The sequence below is a fragment of the Pituophis catenifer genome, unplaced genomic scaffold (genome assembly GCF_029215685.1).
Source record: "Pituophis catenifer annectens isolate HBS135680 unplaced genomic scaffold, rPitCat1.0.hap2 SCAF_13, whole genome shotgun sequence".
Classification (NCBI taxonomy): Eukaryota; Metazoa; Chordata; class Lepidosauria; order Squamata; family Colubridae; genus Pituophis; species Pituophis catenifer.
In genome coordinates, this window is record NW_027256893.1 from 641,415 (window position 1) to 667,500 (window position 26,086).

Below are 26,086 nucleotides of genomic sequence, written 5' to 3' on the forward strand. Positions count from 1 at the left end.
ATGTTCCAAGATGTTCATAATTATTCTCACGTTATCTCTAATCTGCCTAAAAGGTAGGAAACCGTTTTGATCTTCATGTATAAATTGACTTAGGAAACCTTTTAGCCTTTCTGCTAGCACTGCTGCAAATAATTTGTAATCTGCATTAAGAAGCGAAATAGGTCTATAATTCTGGATCAGGGATAAGTCACTGCTTTCCTTCAGCAAGAGGGTTATTAGTGCTTCTGACCAGGAATTTGGAATCTGTCCCTCCCGGATTACCCCATTAAATAGTTCTGTCATATAAGGGCTTAAGACTTCCCAAAGTGCCTTGTAATATTCTATTGGGAGGCCCTCTGTACCGGGAGTCTTTCCTGTTTTTTGTTTTCCCATAACCCTTTCAATTTCCCCTTCGGTTATCTCCCTGTCCAGTATTTCCCTAGACATGTCCGATATTTTGGGTAGATCAGAGTCTTCTAAATATTTCTTTATTTCCTGCTCAGACTTATCCTCTTTTCTATATAGATCTGAATAAAATTCCTGCGCTTTTCTTTTCTTCCTTTCTTCCCCTGTAATCCATTCACCATTCCCATCTCTCAAGTTATGAATTCTACTCCTTTCCTTTTCTTTTTTTAATCGGTATGTAAGCCATCTTCCCTGTTTATTTGCGTTTTCAAATTGCCGTTGTTTCATCCACCTAATTTTTTTTTCTAAGTCCTCTTGGTCTAATAATTTGATGTCATACTAATTTCAAATTCATATTGAGTTCTCTATTGTTTGGGTCCTGTTACAACATAGCCTCACTTTTGGTCAAGTCTTCTAATAATTTATCTCGTTTAGCTCTCTCCTTCTTCCGTTTCCCCGCTATATAGTTTATCACTAAACCCCGAAATACTGCTTTAGCTGTTTTCCAAACATTTAAAAAGTTCGCATCTGCCTTATTATTTTCCTGAAAGAAAAAGACCATCTCCTTCTTTAAATAACTTAAGAATTGTTCATCTTTGAGGACCCTTATATCCATTCTCCACCTGGGCCTTGTTTTCAAGCCTCCCCATGTTATCCATAACGGATTATGGTCTGCCCACGCATTGATGCCTATTTCTACTTTCTGTGTTCCCTGCCTCAGTTCCCCTGACATGCTCCGTTTTCTAATCACTGTCTGAAATTGTTAACCGATTTTTAGCTATTCGGAACTTTGGGATGAAAGTTAACAGCACCAGGTGAATCTGAAGTGGCAGATTGACAATAAAGGCAACTAAACTCAAGTATTTCAGGATGATTCTGCTAGAATGCTAAGAAAAAAGGAAAATACTTGTGCTTCTCATAGCTCAAGCAAATCAAACAGAAGATGGAAAATTCCATTTGTTGTGAAAGTCTTCTTGAAAATAAAAAATCAGAATGATTAAAAAGGCCTTTTAGATGTAAAATTAACTTTGCTGGCCTCATGGAACTTCCTACAGCTACAGTATTAAAATAAAACCAAAATGGAGAAGACAACATTAAACTCACTAAGTGCGTTAGTGCAAATGAACTTAACTTGCCTCATAAACAAAAGCAAAATTTTAGTAAAATATTCAAAACCAATTTTCCTTGTCTACAAAAACACTTATAAAACAAAACCATGCTAATTTATTGAAACTAGACCAGGAATATATAGCATTGGGAAAGACAGAAAAAATGGAATAGCAATTTATCTTAAATCATTTTCTGGGGAAGTACCAGAACAAGACCCCCATAAAACATAGGAGGTACCTGGAAAATAGTAAACATATGTCATTATCACTTATTATGAACTCCTTCCTGGTGGCCGCCTGGCTTTTGAGGGTATTTGGCATGGAACCTGCCTATTAAGCAATCTGCCGTAATATTGTTGGCCTTAATTCACCTCGCCTCTGAAATTAGAAATTAGGCCTTTCCATTGCACTAAGTATTGTAGCTTTCCTTTATAATGCCTAGAAACTAAGATTCATTTTATTTCGTAGTGTTTTTTACCTCCCACTATAATTGGTTCTGGGACATCCTTTCCAATTGGCCTTAATTTAGATCCCTGGGCCAGGTTTAGCAAACTGCAATGGAACACTGGGTGCACCCTTCCCAATATTTTGGGTAGTTTCAACTCTACTGTGACCGGGTTAATAATCTTTACAATAGGAAAAAGCCCTATGTATTTGGGACCTAGTTTTCTGCAAGGCTGTTTCAGCTTTAAATATTTCATGGACAGGTACATTTTATCTCCCATGTGGAATTCCCCTTCGGGAGTTAGTTTCTTATCGGCTTGCTGTTTCTGATTCTCCCTTGCTTTAGCTAGGGCCTTCTTTACATTACTCCACACACTTCGGACAGAATCCACCAGCTCCGTTAGGGTCCTGAAGAGGTGGGGTCCTGTACCTATGGCATAGGTACAGATTCCACACTGGTAGCTATCTTGGAAGGGGTGAGGCGAGTGCTACTATGCATAGCATTATTGTATGCCACCTCAGCAAATGGCAGTAGTTCTTCCCAATTGCTGATAGTTGACATAGCAAGGTAGGTGTCACTCCACCATGGTGTTAACTCATTCTGTGGCCCCATTCATACTTGGATGGAACGCAGAACTGAGTCCCTGTGACAACCCTATTAGCCTTATGAATTCACGCCAGAACTTTGCCATAAACTGGATTCCTCAGTTCGAGATGATGTGTTTTGGCACTCAGTGCTGTCAATAGATGTGCTGCAGGAATATCTTGGCCAGCCTCTGGGCTGATGGGAGGCTCAGGCAGTCTACAAACTGAGCTTGTTTAGAAAACAAATCAACTACAGTCCAGATTACAGTGTTTTCCCCACTTTATGGGAATTCTACTATGAAGTCCATAGCTATTTCTTCCCAAGGCCGGGTTGGCTCAGCTACTTGCTGTAATAATCCTGGAGTCTTCCCTGGTCACTGCTTCATGGAAGCACACACAGCGCAGCTTTTTACATAACTCTTGATGTCCTTTTTCATCCTTGACCACCAGAACTGCCACTTGTCAGATATATTAAGTCGAAGTGGCTGGCTTGTTTAGCATCATGGCTTCATTGTAAGTCTTGTTTTTGTAGGCTGTTGGGAATGTTTTCCCCCTCCTCCCTGATCTTCAATAGTTCTGTGATCAGCAAGGTGATTTTTGCAAAGGAGGGGATGAATTGTCTATACAAATTGGTGAAGCCCAGGAAACTTAGCAACTGTTTATGGGTCCATGGGTCTTGCCACTCTAAAATGGCTTTTACTTTTCCTGGGTCCATCTCAGGGGTGAAATGCTACTGGTTCGGGCTGTTTCTCCCGAACTGGTAGTAAAAAATGCTACTGTTTCACTGAATTGGTAGTAAAAAATGTTTTTAAAAAGTTCCGATGATCAGCTGAGCGACGCACGATTGTCGGAACTTTTTTTTTTAATTTTTAAGCATTTTTTTTACTACCGGTTCTGGTAATTAAAAAATGCTTAAAAACTTAAAAAAAAAAAAAGTTCCGACAATCAGCTGAGCGACGCGCGATTATCGGAACTTTTTTTTTTTTTTACTTTTTAAGCATTTTTTTACTACCGGTTCCGGAGAAACAAAGCACTTAGCTGCTCCCCCTTTTCACTCACCCTGAGCTTCCTACTGTGGATTTTCACACTTTGCTTCATATGCCTGGGATCGCCGCCCTTGTCTTCTTCTTCCTCCTCCTCCTCTCCGTCTTCCAAATGGAAAAACGCCAGGAGCAAGTGCAAAAAGAAGTCCGTGCTTGCTCCTGGCGTTTTTCCATTTGCAGGAAACTTTTGTACCTGTGAAGGCAAGTCTGGCTTCCTGTGCTGCTCACTAAAAACCTCACCAGTACCGCTGTGCACATGGTGTGTGTGTGTGTGTGTCTTTGTCTTTGCTTCTCATCTTTCACAGCAGCCCGTGCCCGATGTCCCGTCCCTGGCCGGCTGAACCTGAGTTGGGGAATTTACCCCTTCTGGCCTTGCCCCCAGATCATACTCTTTGGGCAGTGGGTCCGCTCGGGGGAGCTGCCTTGGGAGTTGTGGGGTGTGATGGCTGATTTCCGCTGCTCTTAAAGGCCCCAGAGCAGATCTGGGCGCTGCCATTCCGAGCCTGCCGGGGGCAACCACCGCCTCACCTGTTGCGCCGCCCGGGCAAGCCGGTCGGGGGTCTCTGGGGCAGGGTGAGGTGCCTTTAAGATGAGCAGCTGGGGATGGGATGTCAGGCATGGGCTGCTGCGAAAGACCAGGAGCAAAGACACACACACACACAGGCTTGAAATGGCAGTGCCCAGAGCCGCTTGGGGGCAGTGGGTCTGCTCAGGGGAGCCGCCTTGGGGGGTCACGCAGTGCGATGGCTGATTTCCGCTGCTCTTAAAGGCCCGATGTCCCCTCCCCGGCCACTCATCTTAAAGGCGCCTCGCCCCACCCCTGCCGCCCCGGGAAGAAGAGTGGGTGCCTCAGCAAAGAACCCCTGGTTCTTTGGCAAGTTGAGAAGCAATAATGGTTACAACAGCATAAGCATGCTTCAAACTTGACAATCCTCCTTTGGTGTGGATTACTATGTGGAGATGTGGCATCTTCTTGAGAGGATTTTTTGATGGAGCCAGCTAAGTGTCAGGATTGTATGTTGATTCTGAGGCTTCAGCAGTTCAGAGGGTTGCTAAAGCAGAGTGGGGGCAAATTAAAAGCTTTTTTATGTGTCCCCATTTCTTAAACACTTCATTAATTTTTAAATTGAAGGGAAGATTCACAGCTAAGTATTTATGCGTAGCCAAAATCTGAAAACTCTACGTTCATCAGTTCATTTGAAGGGGATATTAGAGTCAGGTGGTTCAATCCATAGGGTGAGTGTGTGTGTGTGTGGGGGGGGGGTCCTTCCTTCTTTAAAGCACAAAAATATGGGTCAATAATAAAGTGATGTGGAAGTGGGTCATGGCTGCAACAGGGCATTTCTTTCAGAGGAGATTTGTTTTTTTCAGGGGAGTTGCAAAATAAGAAATAAAAACCTAATTAATACTTTTCCTGCCTGTCAACAAGGAAGAAAACCTTTTCTTGCGCTCCTCCTCCTAGCCTTGTTCCTCCCCTCCCCGCTTTTCCTCCAAGGCACAGAGGGGCAGCCGGCCCTCGCTCTGGGCACCCGGCTGAGCACCGAGGCTTTGGCCAAGCACACCTCGAATGGCAGCCAGCAGAGCTCCGAGTCCAAGACAGGGGCCCTCTCCAACGTCTCCCGGGGCTACCGAGGAAGCACCGCCACGGCCAAAGGCAAGCTCGAAAGCCACCTGTCCCTGAAACAGCAGCAGCAGCAGCAGCAGCAGCAGCAGCAGCAGCAGCAGCAGCAACAGCAACAGCAGCAACAGCAGCAGCAGCAACAGCTGGATCAGCCTGGATCCCAGGTGAAAATTCATCAGGCCCAGTCCCATGGACAAGTAGTCCTCACTTACTGACTATTGGACCAGCAACTCCATCGAGAACTGGCATGGTCATTAAATGAATCTCTGGGGGCTTATTGAGCATGACATCCTGTGACTATGCCTTAACCCTTCTTTCTAGCTTCTCCACTGAGTTCACTTCTTTGAGGCACTGTTGGGAATGAGCCCCAGTTGCCATATGCCTGAAGCACAATCAAGTGAATGCAGATATGCTGCACCCTCAACAAGTTTGAAGCCTGGTCGTAAGTCTCATTCAGCACCATTGTAACTTCAAATGGTTGCTGAATGAGTAGTCAGTAAGCAAGGTCTGCCTGTATGACAGTTCACCAAGTAGTAGAATACCTCCAAATACCAGCTCTTAGTTGAAACTGCATCTTCTTTTCCCCCCATTTGAAATGGATAGTCAGGTCAGTTGTGCTTAAGAATTAAAGTGCTGGTTGACAGTCTGAATGACATCTAAATACTGACAATGACTTTGTAGAAGTTTTCTTTAATTCACCTATCAGGTGATTGGATCCTGGTTTAGTCTTCTTTCTAAATTCCTTTCTGACTTTTCTGGGACTCCTTACTATATCTGATATATAATGTCTGCCAGTGAGAGGTACTTTACATTCATTTCCATCTGTCCATTGGGGTCCTCTAGCAGACCAACTCAGAAAACTTTTGAAAAACTTCAAAGTCTTCCAGGAAAATCAGCAAGTCTGGTCAACCTTATTCTTTGCGGATGCCTCTTAATTTAGATTTCAGATTCTTATTTCAGAATGTAATTTCTCAATTCTACATTTGATAGGGAATCATGAAAAGGCATAATTTTTTTAGTCTTTAAAATTTAAATCTATCTTCAAATTTGCGATTTCAAATCCCCTGAGATTGCAATTTCTAACCTGCTTCCTGTCATTCTATTTTCAAATGCTTTCATTGATTTTAAGCCTTTACACTACCTATTCTACTTTCTCCTTTTCTTCGTTTCTGAAAGCAGTAAAAACAATTGGTTAACAGTTTTAATCATTTTTTTCTCCAAATCCTATAATTAATTTTGAAAAGGATATGTTTAATATGCTTAATATCTTCTATATTTGAAGTGATTACAAACACTGTCTTCATCTGTGCGCCCACTTCCGTATTCCTTTCTTTGAGTTTGAGGGCCTTTCTGAAATATTGCTCTTCTATAACCAAAAGAGAAAAAGTAATAAATCATTTCATTAAGATAGCATATTGTAATATATGGCAAAACAGATAATACAGCAAAGTAAAATATTTAGTTGTTAACTACAAAAAGTGAAACGTCCACACTTTTTAATGTTAGTTCCTAACTGGTCTGTTAATTTTCCAACTGCCTTCCCAGGTACCCTCCAGCCCTATTCCCAGTGCCCCTCTCCAGCGACGTCTGAGTGTCAGTGCTAGTGGAGTTGGGGATTATGGTCTGATGAGTTGCGTGCTTCCAGATGAGCTTTTGGTGGAGATTCTTTCAGAGAGGATGCAGGTAATTGCAGCCGAAAGGAGAAATCAAGGGGAGTGTCGGGCATGATAACTCATAGAAATATTTGTAAATTACCAAGTGAACATTTCCAGTTTTTTTAGACATATGGATGCAGCTTTATTTATTTATTATAAATATATTTCCTATTTCATTGCTTTGCTTTACTTAAATGATAGTTGAATGTCTATGGATATTCTCAATCATCCAGGTCATGGTTGTCCCAAAGGTGCTTTTTTAAGAGGCAACTGGACTTTCTGTTTTTTCTTTGAAGACATTTCTCTTCTCATCCAAGAAGCTTCTTCAGCTCTGACTAGATGGTGGGGAATGGAAGGGTTTATATTCCTTGCAGACAGCTGGTCATTTGCATTCTTTTAGTGAGTTGTCAAAGCTACCTGGAGGTTTATCTGTGTCGCCGGGGTCACCTGAGTGGTGCAAATGGGTGTGGAGCCTTCTTGGAACTGTTGAAAGGACTGTGTTGTAGATTGGAGATAGATAATGTTGTATCCCTCCCCCTCTGTTGAGAGAGGGCTGGTTGTTCAATTTTGATATAAATAGCCTCTTTAACCTCTCTTTCAAACCAGCAGTTCTCTCTGTCCAAAATGTGGACTTTGCTGACTTCAAAAGAGTGGCCTTTGTGTTTTAAATGCAGATGGACTGCTGAATCTAGTCCTAATGGATTTGTTCTCCTAGGTTGTGCCATGCGCTTTTGAAGTGTTTATTTTTTCCTCCCAATGTACAGATCTGCACATGGTTTACTGCAGGGGTCCTCAAACTTTTTAAACAGGGGACCGGTTCACGGTCGCTCAGACTGTTAGGGGGGTGGATTATAGTTTGATTTGCCTAATGACTGGCTAGATGATCTGGGTGGGTGTGGCCAATTAAGTCCATTTTGCCAATTTAGCAGTCCATTAAACAATACAGAGCAGTCCCTTTTTCTATTCTTCTTTTTAATACTGCATGAAGTTTTTGCTCTAGGTTTGTTTTGTTTTTTATCAGGGGAAAGAGGTTGGCAATGCCTGGAGAAGGAAAGGCATGCTTTCCACATGTCACATGGCTGTATTTAAAGGGCCAGCTAATGTCATTGGTGTTGTGAGATTCATTGGTGAGGTGATAGTGAATGGATGTGCAATGTTCACTGGAGCAGTAACTGCAGTTGGTAAATTGACAGGTGTGGTGAATGTTAATGGAGAAGTCATGGACAAAGGGGTGATTATGGTAATAGGGTGTCCTAAGCTCATTGGGCTGGAGATGTTAACCATGCTCAAAACATTGGCTGGGCTTCTCATATTCATTGCAGCAGCCACAGTGCAAGGAGCTGCTCCTTTGGCACTTGCCTCCCCCCAATTGTTAGCTGCTGCGCCGCTTTTCCAGGGAGGCAGCCACGTCCAGGGAGACAGCGTGCCCCTTCATGGATCCCCTGCTTATTCTGTCCTCCAGGCTGACGCCCCCTGCCCTGCCTCACCCGCCTCCAGGGCTTGTGCCAGGATGGCCAGGCTCGTCATGCCTATGGCGCCGAAGATGATTTAGCCCTTCTGCCTGGAGCTCCACCCGGGGAGGCAGCAGAAAGCAGCGGCTTGCCACTTCAGTTCCCCCAGCGGACAGAGTGCCCATGAGCTGCAGCCGAGGCCAGTCACTCGGGCGTGCAGCAAAATGAGCAACCAAAGCCTGTCTCCTCCACTGCTGTGCCTGCCATCCCTCCCCTGATTCTTGGAAGAGCCACTTGCTGGCCCTGGGTGCCCGAGGGAAGCACCGGGTGGCCATTTCGAAAGGGATGGGAGCAGTTTATGCTCAAAAACTAAGCAAGCGGGTGGGTTACAGTCTGAGCCTCCTTGGTCGGGGTGCCTCCCTGGGAATTGTTGCTCGGCCTGGCATGAGTGTTTGGAAAAACAGGACAGTGCAGAAAGGGGAAAGGGGAAAGGGAGAGGAGGAGGTGAAGGAGGGGCCTTACCCAAAGGCTATGCTGTAGTTCTTTCATGTGAGCCATCCTTGCGCAGCTCTCTGGTCCCTGCCCACCCGCTGGCCCACGCCCTATGGCCAAGCGCAGTGGACACAGACTGAGTCTTCCTTCCCCGCCTTTGGACTTACATTTGCGGGCAGCTGTGGTGAGCTTTGCAAACCCTTTGGGGTGGAAGGTAAGGCTGATGGTGCTCGGCCCCCTCTCCCAGCCCACATCTCCACCCAGACTCTCTGCAGCGCAGCTCCTGGGGGTGCCAGGGACTATGTGGCTGTGCTGCCGGCCAGTTGGCCCTCATCCATCAGCCTGTGCCCTTCAGCGCAGTGGGTACAGAGCATGTCTCCCTCACCCGCCATCAGCCTTACATTTGTGGGCAGCCACAGGGAGCTTTGCAAGCCCTGCAGACTGGAAGGTAAGGCTGATTGTGCTCAGCCCCCACCCCCAGCTCCCAGCTCCACCCAGACTCACTGCAGCACAAGAACCACGTGGCTGCAGTGCCAACTTTGCCCCTATGCCAGCCGGCCCTCACCCACCTACCCACTGCCCGCGTCCTTCAGCCTTACCTTTGCAGTGAGCAGACCTTAACCTCACCCTTCACCCTTACCTTTGCAGTGAGCAGACCCACGCAAGCTGGAAGATAAGGGCGACGGCTGGAGGAGGGGCGATGTGGGTGGTGCAGACAGCCATGCAAGGAGTGGTTTAGAGTGGTGGGGTGGGTTAGGGGGCAGAGTTGAATCACCACTGTGCATGGGTCGGATACATTGCGTCGGCAGGCCATATCTGTCCTGAGGGCCATAGTTTTTGGATCCCTGGTTTACTGCATTGTCCTGCATATACCACGTTGCTCTGTTTGTGTCTGGATGTTTTATCCTTGGGGTAGATAAGCTTGTGTGTTCTGTCCTCACTACATGTTAGTTTGTGTGCAGCTTGACATGCAGCTATCCTCCAATAAAATAGACCGTGCATGTTGATCTGAATGCTTTATTAAAAGAACAGGATATGGTGAAACTGGGGAAAATAGGGATACATACAATGAGAACCAAATACAAGATAGATAGTATTGAGTTACTGCTGAACATAACAATTTAAACAAGCAATTTAAATCTCACCAGCGATCTCTGTGTGTGGAATGCAGTGGGGGTTGCTACCAGTTCGCCCCAGTTCGGGCGAACCAGTAGCAGCGGCGGGAGGCTCCTTCCACCCGCCGAACATAATCAAATATGATGCACGAGCAAAGGTAAGTGAATTCCGTGGTGGAATGGGTTTGTCCTTGGATAACAATGTGCCACAGATTAATATAGATTCTTCTTTGTGCTTCTGTTTCTCCAAATGCTAAAGAAAAATGGAGCCTGGCTTCCCAGCGTGCACTTGGTTTGAGAGTGCAGGCCGATGGGTAAAAAGGGTCAGCTTCAAACAATATACTTGGTATTTTGTCCCTCTAGCCACTAGATGGGGCTAGAGAGCAACAACAGTATATGTTGGGGCATGACATTCTGCCTTAGTATATTCTTGGGTTTGGACAAATGGTTGTCCAATTTCTTCCTGAAAACTTCCAGTGAAGGAGCACCCAGAACTTCAGAAGGCAAGCCATCCTACTGATTAATTGTTCTCACTGTCAGGAAATTTGTTCCTGATCCTAGGTTGGATCTCTCTTTAACAATCTTCCACTTGCACTTCTAGTTCTGCCCTCAGGTGCTTTGGAGAATAAGTCAATCCCACTTCTCTGTGACAGCCCCTCAAGTATTGGAAGATTGCAAATGCCAGAGCTCATGAGACTCTCAAGAAGACACTGAACAACAATAATGTACATGGCAGATTGCAAGGAGAAAACCACTATGATCCAAAAAGAATATTGCTTCTCATCAATGTTTTGTGAAAGACAATGTGGATGAGCTAGAGGGCTATTGAAATAATGTTCTGTGGACAGATGAAACCAAAATAGATCTTTTTTGACTTAATGAGTGAAAAGCATGGTTTGGCAAAAGAGAAATGCTGCCTCTGGACCAGCTTCCCATCTTTGATGAAACCAAGAATTCTAGATTGTTTGGCAAATTCTACAGGAAAATGGCAGGGTATCTCTCCATGAACTGAAACTCAAGAGAAAGTGAGTCATGCAGCAAGACAACAATTCAAAACATACAAGGTATATGACCAAAGAATGATTAAAGCAGAAGGAACTTACGTTTTGCAATGGCCAAGTCAAAGTCCTGAGCTTTTGTTGTTGTTAGTTGCAAAATCATGTCCGACCCATCATGACCCCATGGACAACGTTCCTCCAGGCCTTCCTGTCCTCTACCATCCTCTGGAGTCCATTTAACTGCTGCTTCAGTGACTCCATCCAGCCACCTCCTTCTCTGTCATCCCCTTCTTCTTTTGCCCTCAATCTTTCCCAGCATTAGGCACTTCTCCAATGAGTCTTTCCTTCTCATTAGCTGGCCAAAATATTTGAACTTCATCTTCAGGACCTGGCCTTCTAAAGAGCAGTCAGGGTTGATTTCCTCTAGGACTGACCGATTTGATCACCTTGCAGTCCAAGGGACGTGTAGGAGTCTTCTCCAGCACCATAGTTCAAAGGCCTCAATTCTTTGGCACTCAGCCTTTCTTATAGTTCGTTTCTTCCCCATTTATTTGCGATGAATTGAGAGGGCTGGATGCCATGATCTTAGTTTTCTTAATGTTGAGTTTCAAGCCAACTTTTGCACTCTCCTTCTTCACCCGCCTCAAGAGGCTCTTTAGTTCCTTTTCGCTTTCTGCCATTAGAGTGGTATCATCTGCATATCTGAGATTGTTGATATTTCTCCCGGCAATCTTAATTCCAACTTTTGATTCATCTAGCCCCGCCTTTCTCATGATGTGCTCTGCATATAAGTTAAATAGGCAGGGCAACAGTATACAGCCTTGCTTCCTACTTTAGCATTCCAATCCCCCATGATAATAAGGACATCATTTTTGGTGATAATTCTATAAGGTACTGTAGGTCTTCATAGAACCAGTCAATTTCATCCTCTTCAGCATCAGTAGTTGGAGCATAGACTTGGACTACTATGATATTGAATGGTTTGCCTTGGATTCGAACTGAGATCATTCTGTCATTTTGGGGATTGTATCCCAGTATTGCTTTTCCTACTCTTTTATTGACTATGAAGGCTACTCAATTTCTTCTGAGGGATTTTTGTCCACAGTAGTATACCTTATGTTCATCTGAATTAAATTCATCCATTCCTCTCCATTTTAGTTCACTGATTCCTAAAATGTTGATATTCACTCTTGTCATCTCTTGTTTGACCACGTCCAGCTTGTCTTGATTCATGGATCTTACATTCCAGGTTCCTATGGAGAATAGATCTTTACAGCATCGGACGTTCCTTTCACCACCAGATACATCCACAGCTGAGCATCCTTTTGGCTTTGGCCCAGTCGCTTCACTCTTTCTGGCGCTACTAGTACTAGCCCTCTGCTCTTCCCCAGTAGCATATTGGACACCTTCTGACCTGAGGGGCTCATCTTCCGGTGTCATATCTTTTTTCCTTTTGGTACTGTCCATGGGGTTTTCATGGCAAAGATACTGGAGTGGGTTGCCAATTTCCTTCTCCAGTGGATCACGTTTTGTCAGAGCTCTCTGCTATGACCTGTCTGTCTTGGGTGGCCCTGCATGGCATAGCTCATAGCTTCATTGAGCTAGGCAAGCTCCTTCGCCATGACAAGGCAGTAATCCATGAAGGAGGTCCTAAACTTAATCCTATAGAAATGAAGAAGGACCTGAAATGGGTAATTTGTGCAAGGAAGTCCACCAAAATCCCTGAGTTGAAGCTATTCTGTCAGGAAGGATGTGTAACATTCCTCCAAACTGATGTGCAAGACTGATCAACAGTTATTGGAAATGCTTAGCAGAGTGATGGCATGAGGGGGAAAACTTTGTGTCTGGTTGTTCTGGTGTGCATTCTTTATAGCGGCATTCCCTATAGCGTTATCTTGAGGGTAGAAGTTGAAACTGTTTATGTCCAGGATGTGAGGGATCTGTAGATATTTTCACGCCCTCTTTCTGGCTCATGCAATATACAGGTTCTCCCTGGAAGGCAGGCAGGTAGCAATTGTTTTTTCTGCAATCCTAACTATCCGTTGAAGTCTGTGTCTGTCTTGTTTGGTTGCTGTGCCGAATCAGACAGTTATAGAAGAGCCTTGGTGGCGCAGCAGACTAAAGTGCTGTTAAGTAGCACCAGCTGCCTGCAATTACTGCAAGTCCAACTCTCACCAGGCTCAAGGTTGACTCAGCCTTCCATCCTTTCGAGGTAGGTAAAATGAGGAGCCAGATTGTGGGGGCAATAAGCTGACTTTGTATAAATATGCAAAAGCATGAAGGCTATTGCTTAACGCATTGTAAGCCGCCCTGAGTTTCCGGAGAAGGGCGGCATATAAATCGAACCAACCAACCAACCAACCAACCAACCAATAATAAATGAATGAATGAATGAATGAATGAATGAATGAATGAATAAATAAATAAATAAAAAAGGTACAAATGACAGACTCAATTATTCCTTTGTACAACTATATCAGCAGCTCCTTGGGCTGCTTTCTGAGCTTTCTGAGTTGGTGCAGGAAGAACATTAATAGGCATAACATAACATAAATAGGCAGCAAACACCATCCACCCTGACTCTGATACTGTTATCTAGTGTTAGTATCGCTTTATAATGGATTGGGTAAACCACACTTGGAATACTGCATTTGGTTTGGTTACACAATATCAAAAAGAAGTTGAGACTCTGGAAAGAGTAAAAAGAAGAGCAACAAAGATGATTAGGGTTTGGAGACCAAAACATGTAAAGAACGGTTGCAGTAATTGGGTATGTCTAGTCTAGTGAAAAGAAAGACTAAGAGTGACATTATAGCAGTTTTCCAATATTTGAGGGGTTGCCACAGAGAACCCCTCTGATCATAGTCAATCTATTCTCCAAAGCATGAGAAGGCAGGACAAGAAGCAACAGATGGAAACTAATCAAGGTGAGGCAACCCAGAACTAAGAAGAAATTTCCTCAGACTTAGAACCATTAATCAGTGGAACTGGTTGCCTTCAGAAGTTGTGGGTGCTCCATCACTGGAATGTTTAAAGAAGGGATTGGACAGCCATTTGTCCAGTATGGCATAGGGTCTCCTGGACAGAGGGTTATCATGGACAGAGGGTTGGACTAGAAAACCTCCAAGGTCCATTCCAACCCTATTATTATATGCTCTGTGTTCTAACCCTGTTCTACACCCTCTTATATGAATATGTACTAAAGCAGTAGTTAAACAGGCTTGTTATTGGATATCTCCAAGAAATGATGGCATAACCAGAAATATGTTGGATTCATTCAGAAGAGCAGTTGCCATCTGGTTCCTACTGCAAAGTGAGATATTTCCCTTCACTGGAAAAGATACCAAGACTTAACAAATGAGATACCACTAGAAGGTTCCTGGGAGAAAATTGTGTAGGTTTTTAAGAAAAGATTGGACAGTCATTTGTCTGAAATGATATTGGGTCTGCTGCTTGAGCAGGGATTGGACTAGAAGACTTCCGAGGTCCCTTCCAACTCTGTTATTTTTAGAAAGGCTTCAGCAAGCTGTGAGGCCCACAGAAGATGACATCATTAAGAGCCTGAGACTGTGTGTCACAAGACCTATAGCGGATTCCAGTCAACTGTTCTCTGCTGCAGAAGTAGTTTTTTGAATGCCAAAATCATATCAAGGGTTGAGTCCTACAAGACAGGAGTCTTCAACCTTGGCAACTGTATGACTTGTGGACTTCAACTGCCAGAATTCTTCAGCCAGCATCACTGTCAAGGACCCCTGCTGCAAGGTCCTAACATTGATGAAGTTTCTAGATCATTTGAAAGCAATGCATGTCTGGTCAAATCATTGGCTTAAATTTTTTAATATTTTCTTCTCTATGGACTTGAGAAAATGGGCATTCTTATTGGAAGCCAACAAATCTCGGCTTTCTTCCATTTCTGGAGGACTGAAATAAGTTGACTCTGGCTGCCATTGAAATCCATGCCTTTCCAATACTTTTTCACTTCGGGGCATACCCACCAAGCATGAAAGAAAATACCTTGGTGTTGGTTGCATTTCCAGCACTTGGGGCTTAGATTTGGGTACATTTTGGCCAGAGATTGGCTACAAGATTTAATAAATTGCCATATTGAGTTAAATCTGGAAACATTTCTCCTGGAAATATTAAAAACAAAATTTGATAAAAAAAATAAGATATCTGATCCTACATATACTAACAGCAGCAAGAATTGCGTTCTGCAATATTGGAAAGAACATAACTTACTACCAGAGGGACTGATTATCCAAAAAAATATTTGAATGTGCTGAAATGAATAAACTAACTTTAGAATTAAAAGAAAAGTCGGGTTTCAGGTCTGGGTACAGCACGGAAACGGCATTGGTCGCGTTGGTGGATGATCTCTGGAGGGCTCGGGACAGGGGTTATTCCTCTGTTCTGGTCCTATTAGATCTCTCAGCGGCTTTTGATACCATCGACCATGGTATCATGCTGCACCGGCTGGAAGAGTTGGGGGTGGGAGGCACTGTGTTGCGGTGGTTCTCCTCCTTTCTCTCCGACCGGTCGCAGTTTGTGTTGGCAGGGGGGCAGACCTCGAGGCCTCTCATCTGTGGAGTGCCGCAGGGATCGGTCCTCTCGCCCCTTCTGTTCAACATTTATGTGAAGCCGCTGGGCGAGATCATCCGTGGCTTTGGGGTGAGATACCACCAGTACGCTGATGACACCCAGCTGTACATCTCCACCCCAGGCCACCCCAACGATGCCCTTGAAGTGATGTCCCAGTGCCTGGAGGCTGTGCGGATCTGGATGGGGAGGAACAGGCTCAGGCTCAACCCTTCCAAGACTGAGTGGCTGTGGCTCCCGGCATCCCGATATAGTCAGTTGACTCCATCGCTGACTATTGGGGGCGAGTCTTTGGCCCCCACTGAAAGGGCTCGCAATCTGGGAGTCCTCCTGGATAGGCAGCTGTCTTTGGAGGAACATCTAATGGCTGTTACCAGGGGGACCTTTTATCAGGTTCGCCTGATTCGCCAGTTGCGGCCCTTTCTTGATCGGGATTCCTTGTGCACAGTCACTCACGCCCTCGTCACCTCTCGCCTTGACTACTGCAACGCTCTCTACATGGGGCTCCCCTTGAATAGCACCCGGAGGCTCCAGCTGGTCCAGAATGCAGCAGCGCGGGTAGTGATGGGAGCAACATGGCGCTCCCATGTAACACTGCTCCTGCGCGAGCTGCACTGGCTCCCGGTGGCCTTCCGGGTGCGCTTCAAGGTGTTGGTTATCACCTTTAAAGCGCTCCATGGCATAGGGCCTAGCTATCTCCGAGATCGCCTGCTGCTACCGACGACCTCCCATCGACCCGTGCGCTCCCACAGAGAGGGCCTCCTCAGGGTGCCATCAGCCAAACAATGTAGGCTGGTGGCCCCCAGGGGGAGGGCCTTCTCTGTGGGGGCTCCCACCCTCTGGAATCAGTTGCCCCCAGAGATAAGAAGAATCCATGACCTCAATGCCTTCCGTCGTTCCCTGAAAACCTATCTTTTTCAGCAAGCCGGGTTGGCTTAGAAGAAATTTTTAAATTCTTTTAATTAGTTTGTGATTCTTAACTTTCGGGCCAAAATTTATATATATTTTTAAATGTTTTAATATTTGTATTCTATGTTTTTTATCTTGGCTGTACACCACCCTGAGTCCTCAGGGAGAAGGGCGGTATATAAATTGGAAATTAAATTAAATTAAATTAAAAAGAAGATTCAGAATATTATGCGGTTTGGGGAAAATGGTATAGGTGGATAGACAACAGAAACAAAAATAGGTAATATTCATAAGGAAATTGAGGATGTACATATATATATATATGTATATAATGTAGATTTTATGTGAACTGTTAATCCAAAGTATATAAAAATAACACTGTCTGTTTGAATATGTATTAGAGTTTTGGAAAAGAAAAACTACAATAAAAATTATTTTAAAAAGAAAAAAAAGAAATCCATGCCTTTCACTTGCATTAGTGGGATGTGTGCACAGCACTACCACATTGCTGAATGGGCTAAACCTCGTGTGCTTCCATTTTTGGACAGCTGAGTGATTGCTATCGTGGCATGGTGTTCGATGGGTTGGAAACTATGTTTGCCCGCAGTATGGTATCAGCACTCTTCTGCCTGCTCAAAGCGATCAACAACCGGCGGTATATCTATTTCGTGAACCTCTTCCAGGATTTTGCTGCTATGAAAGCTAGAGAGATCAGCAAGCAAGAGCAGGAAGGTAAGAACAATGTGGTTTTTGTGGGCTTTTTTTGTGTCTTATTCCCAGTCACATTTGATAGAATCAGGCAATGGAATTTGTGGTTGTCAGATTTGAGTTCCTTCTTCCCTCGCCTTGCCTTTCTCAACTGCTTCTTCTTTTTGCAAGAGCTGTAATGGGATGGGAATTCAGGCATTGCCATCATTAATGGCAGTGGGCAGATTGAGGCATCTCTTTTCCTTCTTGATCTCTGTGGAAGAGCGGGAACAGCAAGAAGCAGTTGCAAGAGAGAAGGCTCGTCTTCAGGAAATGGATGAAGAGGAGTATGATGCCCTTACTGAGGAACAAAAGATCCAGTTTGACAATGAGCTGCTGCAGGCCTTACGGGAGAGAAAAAGAAGGTGAGGAAACTCTTCCCTTGCAGGTCTGCCAATTTGCTTGGGTTCCACAGAGGAAGATGAATTGTGGTTTTGTAGTCTGCGCAGGATGTGGCTCTTACCAAAACTGTGGACCTTAAGCTAGGGAAAAAACTAATGAAATTTATGGCTGAATGTTTTATAGACATTTGTGTAGATTTATTAAAAATTCTTCTCCTTGTTAAATGCCTGGAAGGGAGCTGGAGAAGCTAGCTCGAGAGCTGGAGGAAAAGAAGCATCAACAAGAACTGGAGCGCCTGCGGGAGGAAGAGGAGGTGAAGAAGAAGTCCAAGCGATACAAGAGGGATGGGGGGAAAGAGAAAGAAGAGGCAGTGGGGAAAAAAGGCCAGCAAGGAGGCAAGCAGGTAAGTCTCAAGGGGAATCCTGCGCAACTGCTGCATTGCTGTCAACCCCACCAGATGGACCAGTTCAGGGGGCCAGAATCTTGCAAGTCTGGTTACAGTGTAGTAAATTAGGGAGATGCCTGAGCGACTTCCGAGCATTATCTGGACATTCTTAACTTAAAACAATTTTAGCCCCTTTTGCCTAAGCAACAGAACCTGTATATTTCCATCGGGGCCACCTTCTTATACTCTATACGGGCAACTCCCACACCATTTTACTTTGGATCAGTAAATAGATGCCTCTGATGGAGCAATCCAGATGGTTTTGCTCCCTGAATTGTCATTACTGATGACCAGGTAGGGGATGCCAGTTCCTTTAGTCATGAAATCCGGGTGCTGGAAAGCCTGGAGAGCCTCACAGAGGCTCTTTTCCTTGATGCAAGCACAATTTAGAACAGCTGAAGGCTTCCTTCCTTTTCCTCTCGCAGAATCCCACCATATCAGCTTACAAATCGGATGGGAGGCTGAATGAAGGGCTAGAGCGAAAAGGTTCTGCAAAGGATCGTCCAGATGTGAGTGTCAATGACAAAGATGAGAAGAAAAAGAAGAGCAGAATGGCCCTGCAGAATGGGCAGCCAGGTGCAGCACCCCCTGCAGCCCAGGAAGAGGAGGAAGCAGAAAAGGACATGAGCGAGAGTGAGAAGAGCTTGGCACAGCGGTTCAAGCTGTACGAGGCCAGCCAGAAAGAGATCGCTCAGATCCTGGTGTTCTGGGACAGGGTCCAGCTGGTCCAGCTGCAGCCACCAGGCTCAGAGGATAAGCAGGAGGAAGCTGAGGATCAGCGCCAGGCTCCGTCTGGTCGCAAAGGCAGGAAGGACCGGGAAAGAGAGCGCCAGGAGAGGCTGGAGAAGGAGCGGGCAGAGAAGGAGCGCTTGGAGAAGGAGAAAGCAGAGCGGGAACGCCTGGAAAAGCTGAAGGCCATGGAGGACAGCAGAGCTGCTGGACTGGAGGGAGAAGGAGGAGAAGGCACAGAGAGGGACATTGGCATCCCCTCTCTGGAAATCCACGTGCTCAGTTCCGAGGAGTCCAGTGGCAAGCGGATCCTGGAAAGTGGCAAACTGCCCAGGGTAATCCAGGTGAGCCCTGGGGTGATGTGCCCAGTGGGTGGGCTGGGCTAGGCTTTGCAGGGAGAGAGTTGCAGGCTGGTGGCAAGGCTGTGATGAGATTCAGGGATTCATTAGCTTGGGGGGAAATCTTAGTCAAGGGACATCCAGTCAGACTGATAAAATGCTGGTCACTCCATAGGCTCAACAAATTAAGACGTCCTTTAGTGCTTTGCCTTATTACAAGCTATATAATACCACTGCTCATGGTACAGATTCAAGATCCAAGTGGGAACCAGCCTCCAGACATTTTCCCCTGGTTTTCTCAAAGATAGTTTCTTGAAGCTAATATGCCATCTAAGAGCAGTTCCATAATCTGTACGCTTATGGTTCCTGTATCATTGGCTTGTTTGAATACTGAAGGTTGGCCAATCAGTGCGGGGCTTCTGTTCAACTGCCAGGAAAGCCAAACCTGAATCATAGGATCATTTGACATGCCTCCAATGGCTGCCCCTAAATAGGTTGATAAGGCTTTGGGATAAGGCTAAAAACAAAGGCCTATGTTTGGAATTTTGTTAAGCATGGCATCAAAGTGACAACTCCACTTTATTCCTTGCTCTAGATCTTGAATGGTTTGGGGTTGGGCCCTTCAGGGCCGCCCATTCCTCCCACCGCCTTTTTCTCAGTGATCCCATACCCTGAGAAGCGACCAGCACAAGTTGCCTCAGAAGCTCTCAAGCACTTCACCTTCATCATTCCTGAAGAACTGAATCCAGAAGAGGACAAAAAGGAGGGTGAGAGTGGTGTGGAGACTCCAGCGAGTCTCCCTGTGGCAAAGGTATGGAGTTGCTGCTTTGGGATACCTGGACTGATAGATGCTGATGTTGCTTTTTAGGGTGTAAGCCCAAATCCTGCCAGTAAAGGTGCTGGTAAATGTCTCCTCTGTGACCAGACAGAGGAGTATCTCTCCATTCCCTTACCTTTAGTATATGGTCTGGGACAGTGCCCAATTGGGGTGAGTTCAGAGGATGGGGACCAAGATGGGGAAGGGTCTGGCCACTTCTTCTAAGGACTGCTCAAAGGATTTGGGTAATTTAAAATTTATTTTTTTCTCTTTAAAAAAAAGAAGAAAACTTAGGGAAAATACAATGCAATCATAACAAATATAGAGTTGAAGGGACCTTGGAGGTTTTCTATTCCAACCCCCTGCTCATGCAAGAGATCCTCTGCCAATTCAGATAAGAATACGAATAAATGTTAGAGAAAGAGCTGAGGCTATTTTTTACGGTAAACAAAAAAGAAGATACATCGCTACAAAATCTGTGGGATACCACAAAAGCTTATATGCGTGGACTAACAATAGCATATACGGTAAGAAAAAATAAGAAAAAATATCAACAAGAGACGCTACAGGAAGAACTTTAAAAAGCGGAACTCGAACTACAGAAAGAGCCCCAAAATAATAAGACAAAAGAAAAAAGAGATTATATAAATCACAAACCTAACTTGATCACACAAGAAGAAATGGCACAGAAAATTAAGATGGCAAAACAAAATTTTTTTGAGCATGCGAGTAAACCAGGACGGTGGTTAGCATACAAATTTAAAAAAGAAAAACAGAAAAGAATAATATACCAACTACAGGATGAAAAAGGAGTGATTCAACACAGAAGGGAAGAAAAAAAGAATATAATACAAGAATTTTTTATAAAACTATATTCCCAAGATAATATTGCAGAGGACAAGGTCAAACAAATCTAGGCACATTGAGCATAAACCAAATTACAGAAGAGCAAAAAGAGATGCTAAATGGAGCAATAACTAAGAGCTGCATTGAAGAAGCAAAAAAATAACAAATCACCGGGCCCAGACGGAATTCCTGTCAAGTTGTACAAAAATACACAAGAAACGTTAGCATGGTTAATATTAGAAATATTTAATAAAGCACTTGAAGAGGCCAAATTACCAATAACATGAACAGAAGCACTTATAACCCTCATTCCAAAGGAAGATACGGATCATCAACAAATCAAAAATTACAGATCTATCTCATTATTAAACACGGATTACAAAATATTTGCCTCGAAAATATCATAAAGAGTCAAAAGAGTCTTAAATGAACGCATCCATTCAGATCAAAATGAAGATGATCAAGACGACAGAGAACATGAGAAGGATTATAAATACTTTAGAGTACTATGAGGCACACCCAGAAAAACAAGCTGCACTGGTTTTCCTTGATGCCCAGAAAGCATTTGATAATTTAAATTGGAAATTCATTATTACACAATTAGAAAATATGAAATTTGGGACAAAATTCATAAAGATGCTTGAAAAAATTTATTCAATTCAAACAGCAAAAGTGATAATGAATGGTGACACAACAGAAAAATTTGATATAACAAAAGGGGTAAAACAAGGATGCCTGCTTTCTCCATTTCTATTTATCCTAACTTTAGAGACTTAAATTGGGACCTAAATTAATTCAAAAAGTAGAATTTGATGAGATAGCAGGGCTTAACATTAATATTAAAATTAATAAAAGTAAAACAAAAATAATAACAAAAAATCTTACAAAAAACAAGACAGGGAATTGGAAGCAAAAACAGATATGCAAATAGCTAAGAAAGTAAAATATTTAGGGATTTGGCTAACAGCTAAATGCTCCTCAGTCAAGGAAGATAATTATGATAAACTACTACAACAAATAAAAAAGACTTAGAAAATTGGAAAAATCTTCAATTGTCATTCAGTGGAAGGGTGGCATCTATTAAAATGAATATATTACCAAGAATACTATTTCTATTCCACAAAATACACTTGGCAAGGGAAAAAACCAAGGATTAAATTCAAATTATTGCAGGATAGCAAAGAGAAAGGAGGCTTTGCACTCCCAGATTGGGAATTGTATTATCAGGCAACAGCGTTAACGTGGGTCAAGGATTGGATTGAACTAAAAAATAAGAGGATTTTAACACTAGAAGGGCATGACCTACAACTAGGGTGGCATGTATTTATATGGGATGGGAAGAATAAATCCCACAGTAGACATCTAATTAGGAATGCCTTATTACAGGTCTGGCAAAAAAAAAAACACCACTATACCAAAATACCAAGTTGGTTATCCACAATGGAAGCACTGAAATGCCCAAATCTAACAGACATAGACAATTTAATAAGGTACAAGGATCCGATAAACAAACAATGGAATTTGAAAACCAGACAAGAATTAAAAAAGATCAGGGTATAGATACAGATTGGTAGACATATATGCAAATCCAAACCAGATATAGTAAAGATATAAAACTATATGAATTCCAAAAAGAACAGCAGGAATTATACAGGATTTTACAAGGAATGGAAGAAAAGTTGATTAGGAAAATATACAAATATTTACTGAGATATAAAATGGAAGAAGAAGTGGTTAAAGAAACAATAAGATGGGCAAAAAATGTTGGATATAGCATAGATTTGGAGAAATGAGAAAAACTTTGGGAAATAAATTTGAAATTGACTATGTCAGCAGCTTACAAGGAAAACCAGTACAAGATATTTTATAGATGGCACCTTCCACCAGCGAGACTCGCTAAGATGTTCCCAAACTCATCACCGATCTGTTGGAAATGCAAGAAATCATGTGGGACATATTATCATCTATGGTGGACTTGTGTGACAGCAAAAAAATACTGGACCAAAATTAAAAAATGGCTTGAAGAGATAACTGAACAATATATAGACTGGAAACCGGAACTATTTTTACTGGGTAAAGAAATTATAATAAAGAAATATAATATCTAATTCTACATATTATAACTGCAGCTAGGGTAACCTATGCACAAAATTGGAAAAATAATGTCATACCAAAAGACGAAGAGGTGATAAGGAAAATTTTGGACTGTGAGGAGAAAGAATATAATGAAAGAAATAAAAGAAAAAGATGAAACAGAATATTACTTAATATGGGGGAAATGGTATAAATCGTTAGAGAACAGGAATAACAAGAAAATATATAATAGAGATCATCTAGAAATCAGGAAGCATTAATAAAATGATATTAAATATATAATATATGTAAAGTAACATATGGATATAATAATATGTATAATAAGTAAGGAGTAGTATATATAATATATAAGAAATAAGGGAACCACCAAAACAAGTATGTAAATATGCAGATAAGTGGATGTCCAGTTTTTCCTTAAAAGCTTCCAGTGATGGAGTATCCACAACTTCTGACTCCAAGTGGTTCCACTGGCTAATTTTTCTCTCTGTCAGGAAATTTCTCCTTAGTTCTGGGTTGCTTCTCTCCTTGATTAGTTTCCATCCATCCGTTGAAAAATGTTGCCCTCAAAAATATGGAGTCACCTGCCAACAGAATCAGGACAGGACATGCCAGAAGGGCATGATTGTTTAAGTGAATGGTCTTAACCCTATCCCTAACTGTAACCCTCTTGCCAAAAGAGGGCAACCAGCTTCCCTCTGTGTGCAAAACCAGTGTGCTGGGCCAGAGAAAGGAAACTCAGATCATAAAGTTGATGTGGTGTAATCTGGTGCTGAGTTGCAGGAGGCAGAGGAGACGAATCAGCATTGAGTCATTGGTACAAAGGAAGAGGCCCAGAAAAGATCCTCCCTAAATCTTCACAGCATTTATCTGATAGTTATTGAGAGTGTGGTTTAGTCTAAAAGATTCCTGTCTGTAGGCAAAAAAGCAATAAAGAAACTATTTTGAGCGATTCATTGTGTGCCATTCTTGGTTTCCCCGTGCCTGACACTTTATTAGCAAGTTGTACCTGATTTTGCTGTTCTAAAAGTGCATTCTTGTGTTCTTCCTTAATCTTCTTAATAAAACTTACAGATGAAAGAAGTTCTCTTGGCATTAACCATGTCCAGATGCTGCCCAAAAATACCTCATCCTTGATACAGTGATAGGAAATAGAGTTGCTTAATATGTATATTGCCTTGCACCACATCTTGGAATTTAAATACGCTACTCCATTCACAAAGTGATTTTCTGAGAGATTATGTCCAAATGTGTCCATTTGCTTAGAAAAGTTGATTCCTGCTAGCACAAAGATCAAGTGGTACTCCTTTATCCACTAGCCAATGATATGAAGATATGTAACCTAAAACTTTCTGTCAGCATTGCTAACATTATGGTGGTTGGACTTCCTGATTTCTAGTTTCACACTTTCCTTCTTCAAGATGTTTCATTGTCCAAACTAGGTAACATCATCAATGTTAGTAAGGAGTGGGGTTTGCTCTGAGTTGATGTTCTAATGGCTCGCCCTGTCAGTGTTGTGGGGATGGTCTTAGAGGTTCTTTGGGCTGTTTACGGTTGGCTTGTTTGGCAGTTCCTCAGTTGGGGTATTGTTTACTTGATTGTTGGTCTGATGCTAATCTTTAATGAATGTTAAGGTTGATATTCACATTTATTGGCTTTCTGCCTTGCTATGTTTCTACTGGCTTTCAGGAGGATCTGGCCACCCCGACTAGAGGCAGGTCCAGAAAAGAGAAACCTGAGGTCTCCCGCGAAGCCCCGAAGGATAAGAAAGGTGCCTCTCGCAGCAGAAAAGGCATCCATCCCAGCCCCGGCACAATGACGACGCTATCTGAGCTTGACCAGGGCAGCCCCACCGCAGAGGCCTCCAGTGAGAAGCTGCTCAGGTTAGGATCCTGAGGCAGAAGCCCCGGGGGGGCGGGGGGGGCAGGGAGGAGGAGGAGAACACTGATAGATTGGCTGTCTGTGTCACAGATTGCTGTCTGTGAAAGGGAGATGAGGAAATGCGGTGGCCACAGATGGGAACTGAAGTGTCCCTTTCCAGTACAGAAATAATCATTTCTTTTGAAATGCCCATTTTTCTGTCCTTTTGCTATTTTTAAATTTTATTGACTGTAAATCTTATCCTATGGGCTTCTTATGGGTTTATGCTTGTTCCTTGAGCCTTCTGAGGATTTATCTGTTTTTAAATGTGTCTAAATCCACAAGGAGAGAAGTAAGCAATGGAGGCTCTGTCTTAGACCCAGTACTCTTAAATATATTCATAAATGACTTAGATGAGGGAATAAAAGGGGAACTCATCAAATTTGGATGACACTAAATTGGCAGGAGTAGCCAACACCCTAAAAGACAAGCTCAGGATCCAAAAAGATCTTGACAGACTTGAACAATGGGCCCTATGCAAAAATATGAATTTTAATGAGGAGAAAAGCAAAGTTTTACATTTAGACAGGAAAAACCAAAGGTACAAGTACAGATTAGGTGAAACCTGGTTCAAAAACAGTAACTGTGAGAGGGACCTTAGCCAAAAAAGCTAATACAATCCTTGGTTGTATAAACAGAGGCATAGAATCAAGATCACATGAAGTATTAGTACCGCTTTATAAAACCCTAGTAAGACCACACCTGGAATACTGCAACCAATTTTAGTCACTATACTACAAAAAAAGATGTTGAGACTTTGGAAAAGGTTCAAAGAGCAGCAAAGGCCTGAGACTAAAACTTCTGAAGAACGGCTGCCGGATTTGGGTTTGGCTAGTCTATAGAAAAGAAGAATTAGGGGCAACTTGATAGCGGTATTCAAGTATTTGAGGGGCTTCCACAAAGAAGAGGGGGTCAAATTATTCTACAAAGCACCAGAGAGCAGGACTGGAAACAATGGATGGCAACTAATCAAAGGAGAAACTTCCTAACAGTGAGGGCAATTAACCAGTGGAACAGCTTACATCCAGAAATTGTGGGTGCTCCATCACTGGAGGTTTTAAAGAAGAAACTAGACCAGTGGTCTTCAAACTTGGCAGCTTTAAGACTTGTGGACTTCAGCTCCCAGAATTCTCCAGCCAGTTTGCTTTAAGACTTTTGCTTTAAGCAAACTGGCTGGAGAATTCTGGGAGCTGAAGTCCACAAGTCTTAAAGCTGCCAAGTTTGAAGACCTCTGAATTAGACAGTCACTTATCTGAAATGGCATAGGTTCTCCTGCTTGAGCTGGACTAGAAGACCTCCAAGGTCCCTTCCAGATTCTGCTCTGCTCTGCTTTGCTCTGCTCTGCTCTGCTCTACTCTATTCCTCATTTATTATGCCTTCATCTGGGGAGTTTCTTATCATGTTGACTG

At 43.3% G+C, this 26,086-nt stretch overlaps 1 protein-coding gene across 1 annotated transcript in view; it reads left to right on the forward strand.

The window, feature by feature from the left end:
- The window catches only part of HYDIN (HYDIN axonemal central pair apparatus protein), a 422,362-nt gene that overhangs the window by 290,925 nt on the left and 105,351 nt on the right, over positions 1-26,086 (forward strand). The window contains exons 41-48 of the mRNA XM_070952742.1: positions 5,061-5,350; positions 6,732-6,869; positions 16,951-17,134; positions 17,373-17,514; positions 17,726-17,894; positions 18,362-19,009; positions 19,599-19,814; positions 24,447-24,640. Coding sequence (XP_070808843.1) covers positions 5,061-5,350; positions 6,732-6,869; positions 16,951-17,134; positions 17,373-17,514; positions 17,726-17,894; positions 18,362-19,009; positions 19,599-19,814; positions 24,447-24,640 — 1,981 coding nt within the window. The remainder of the gene's footprint in view (positions 1-5,060; positions 5,351-6,731; positions 6,870-16,950; positions 17,135-17,372; positions 17,515-17,725; positions 17,895-18,361; positions 19,010-19,598; positions 19,815-24,446; positions 24,641-26,086) is intronic.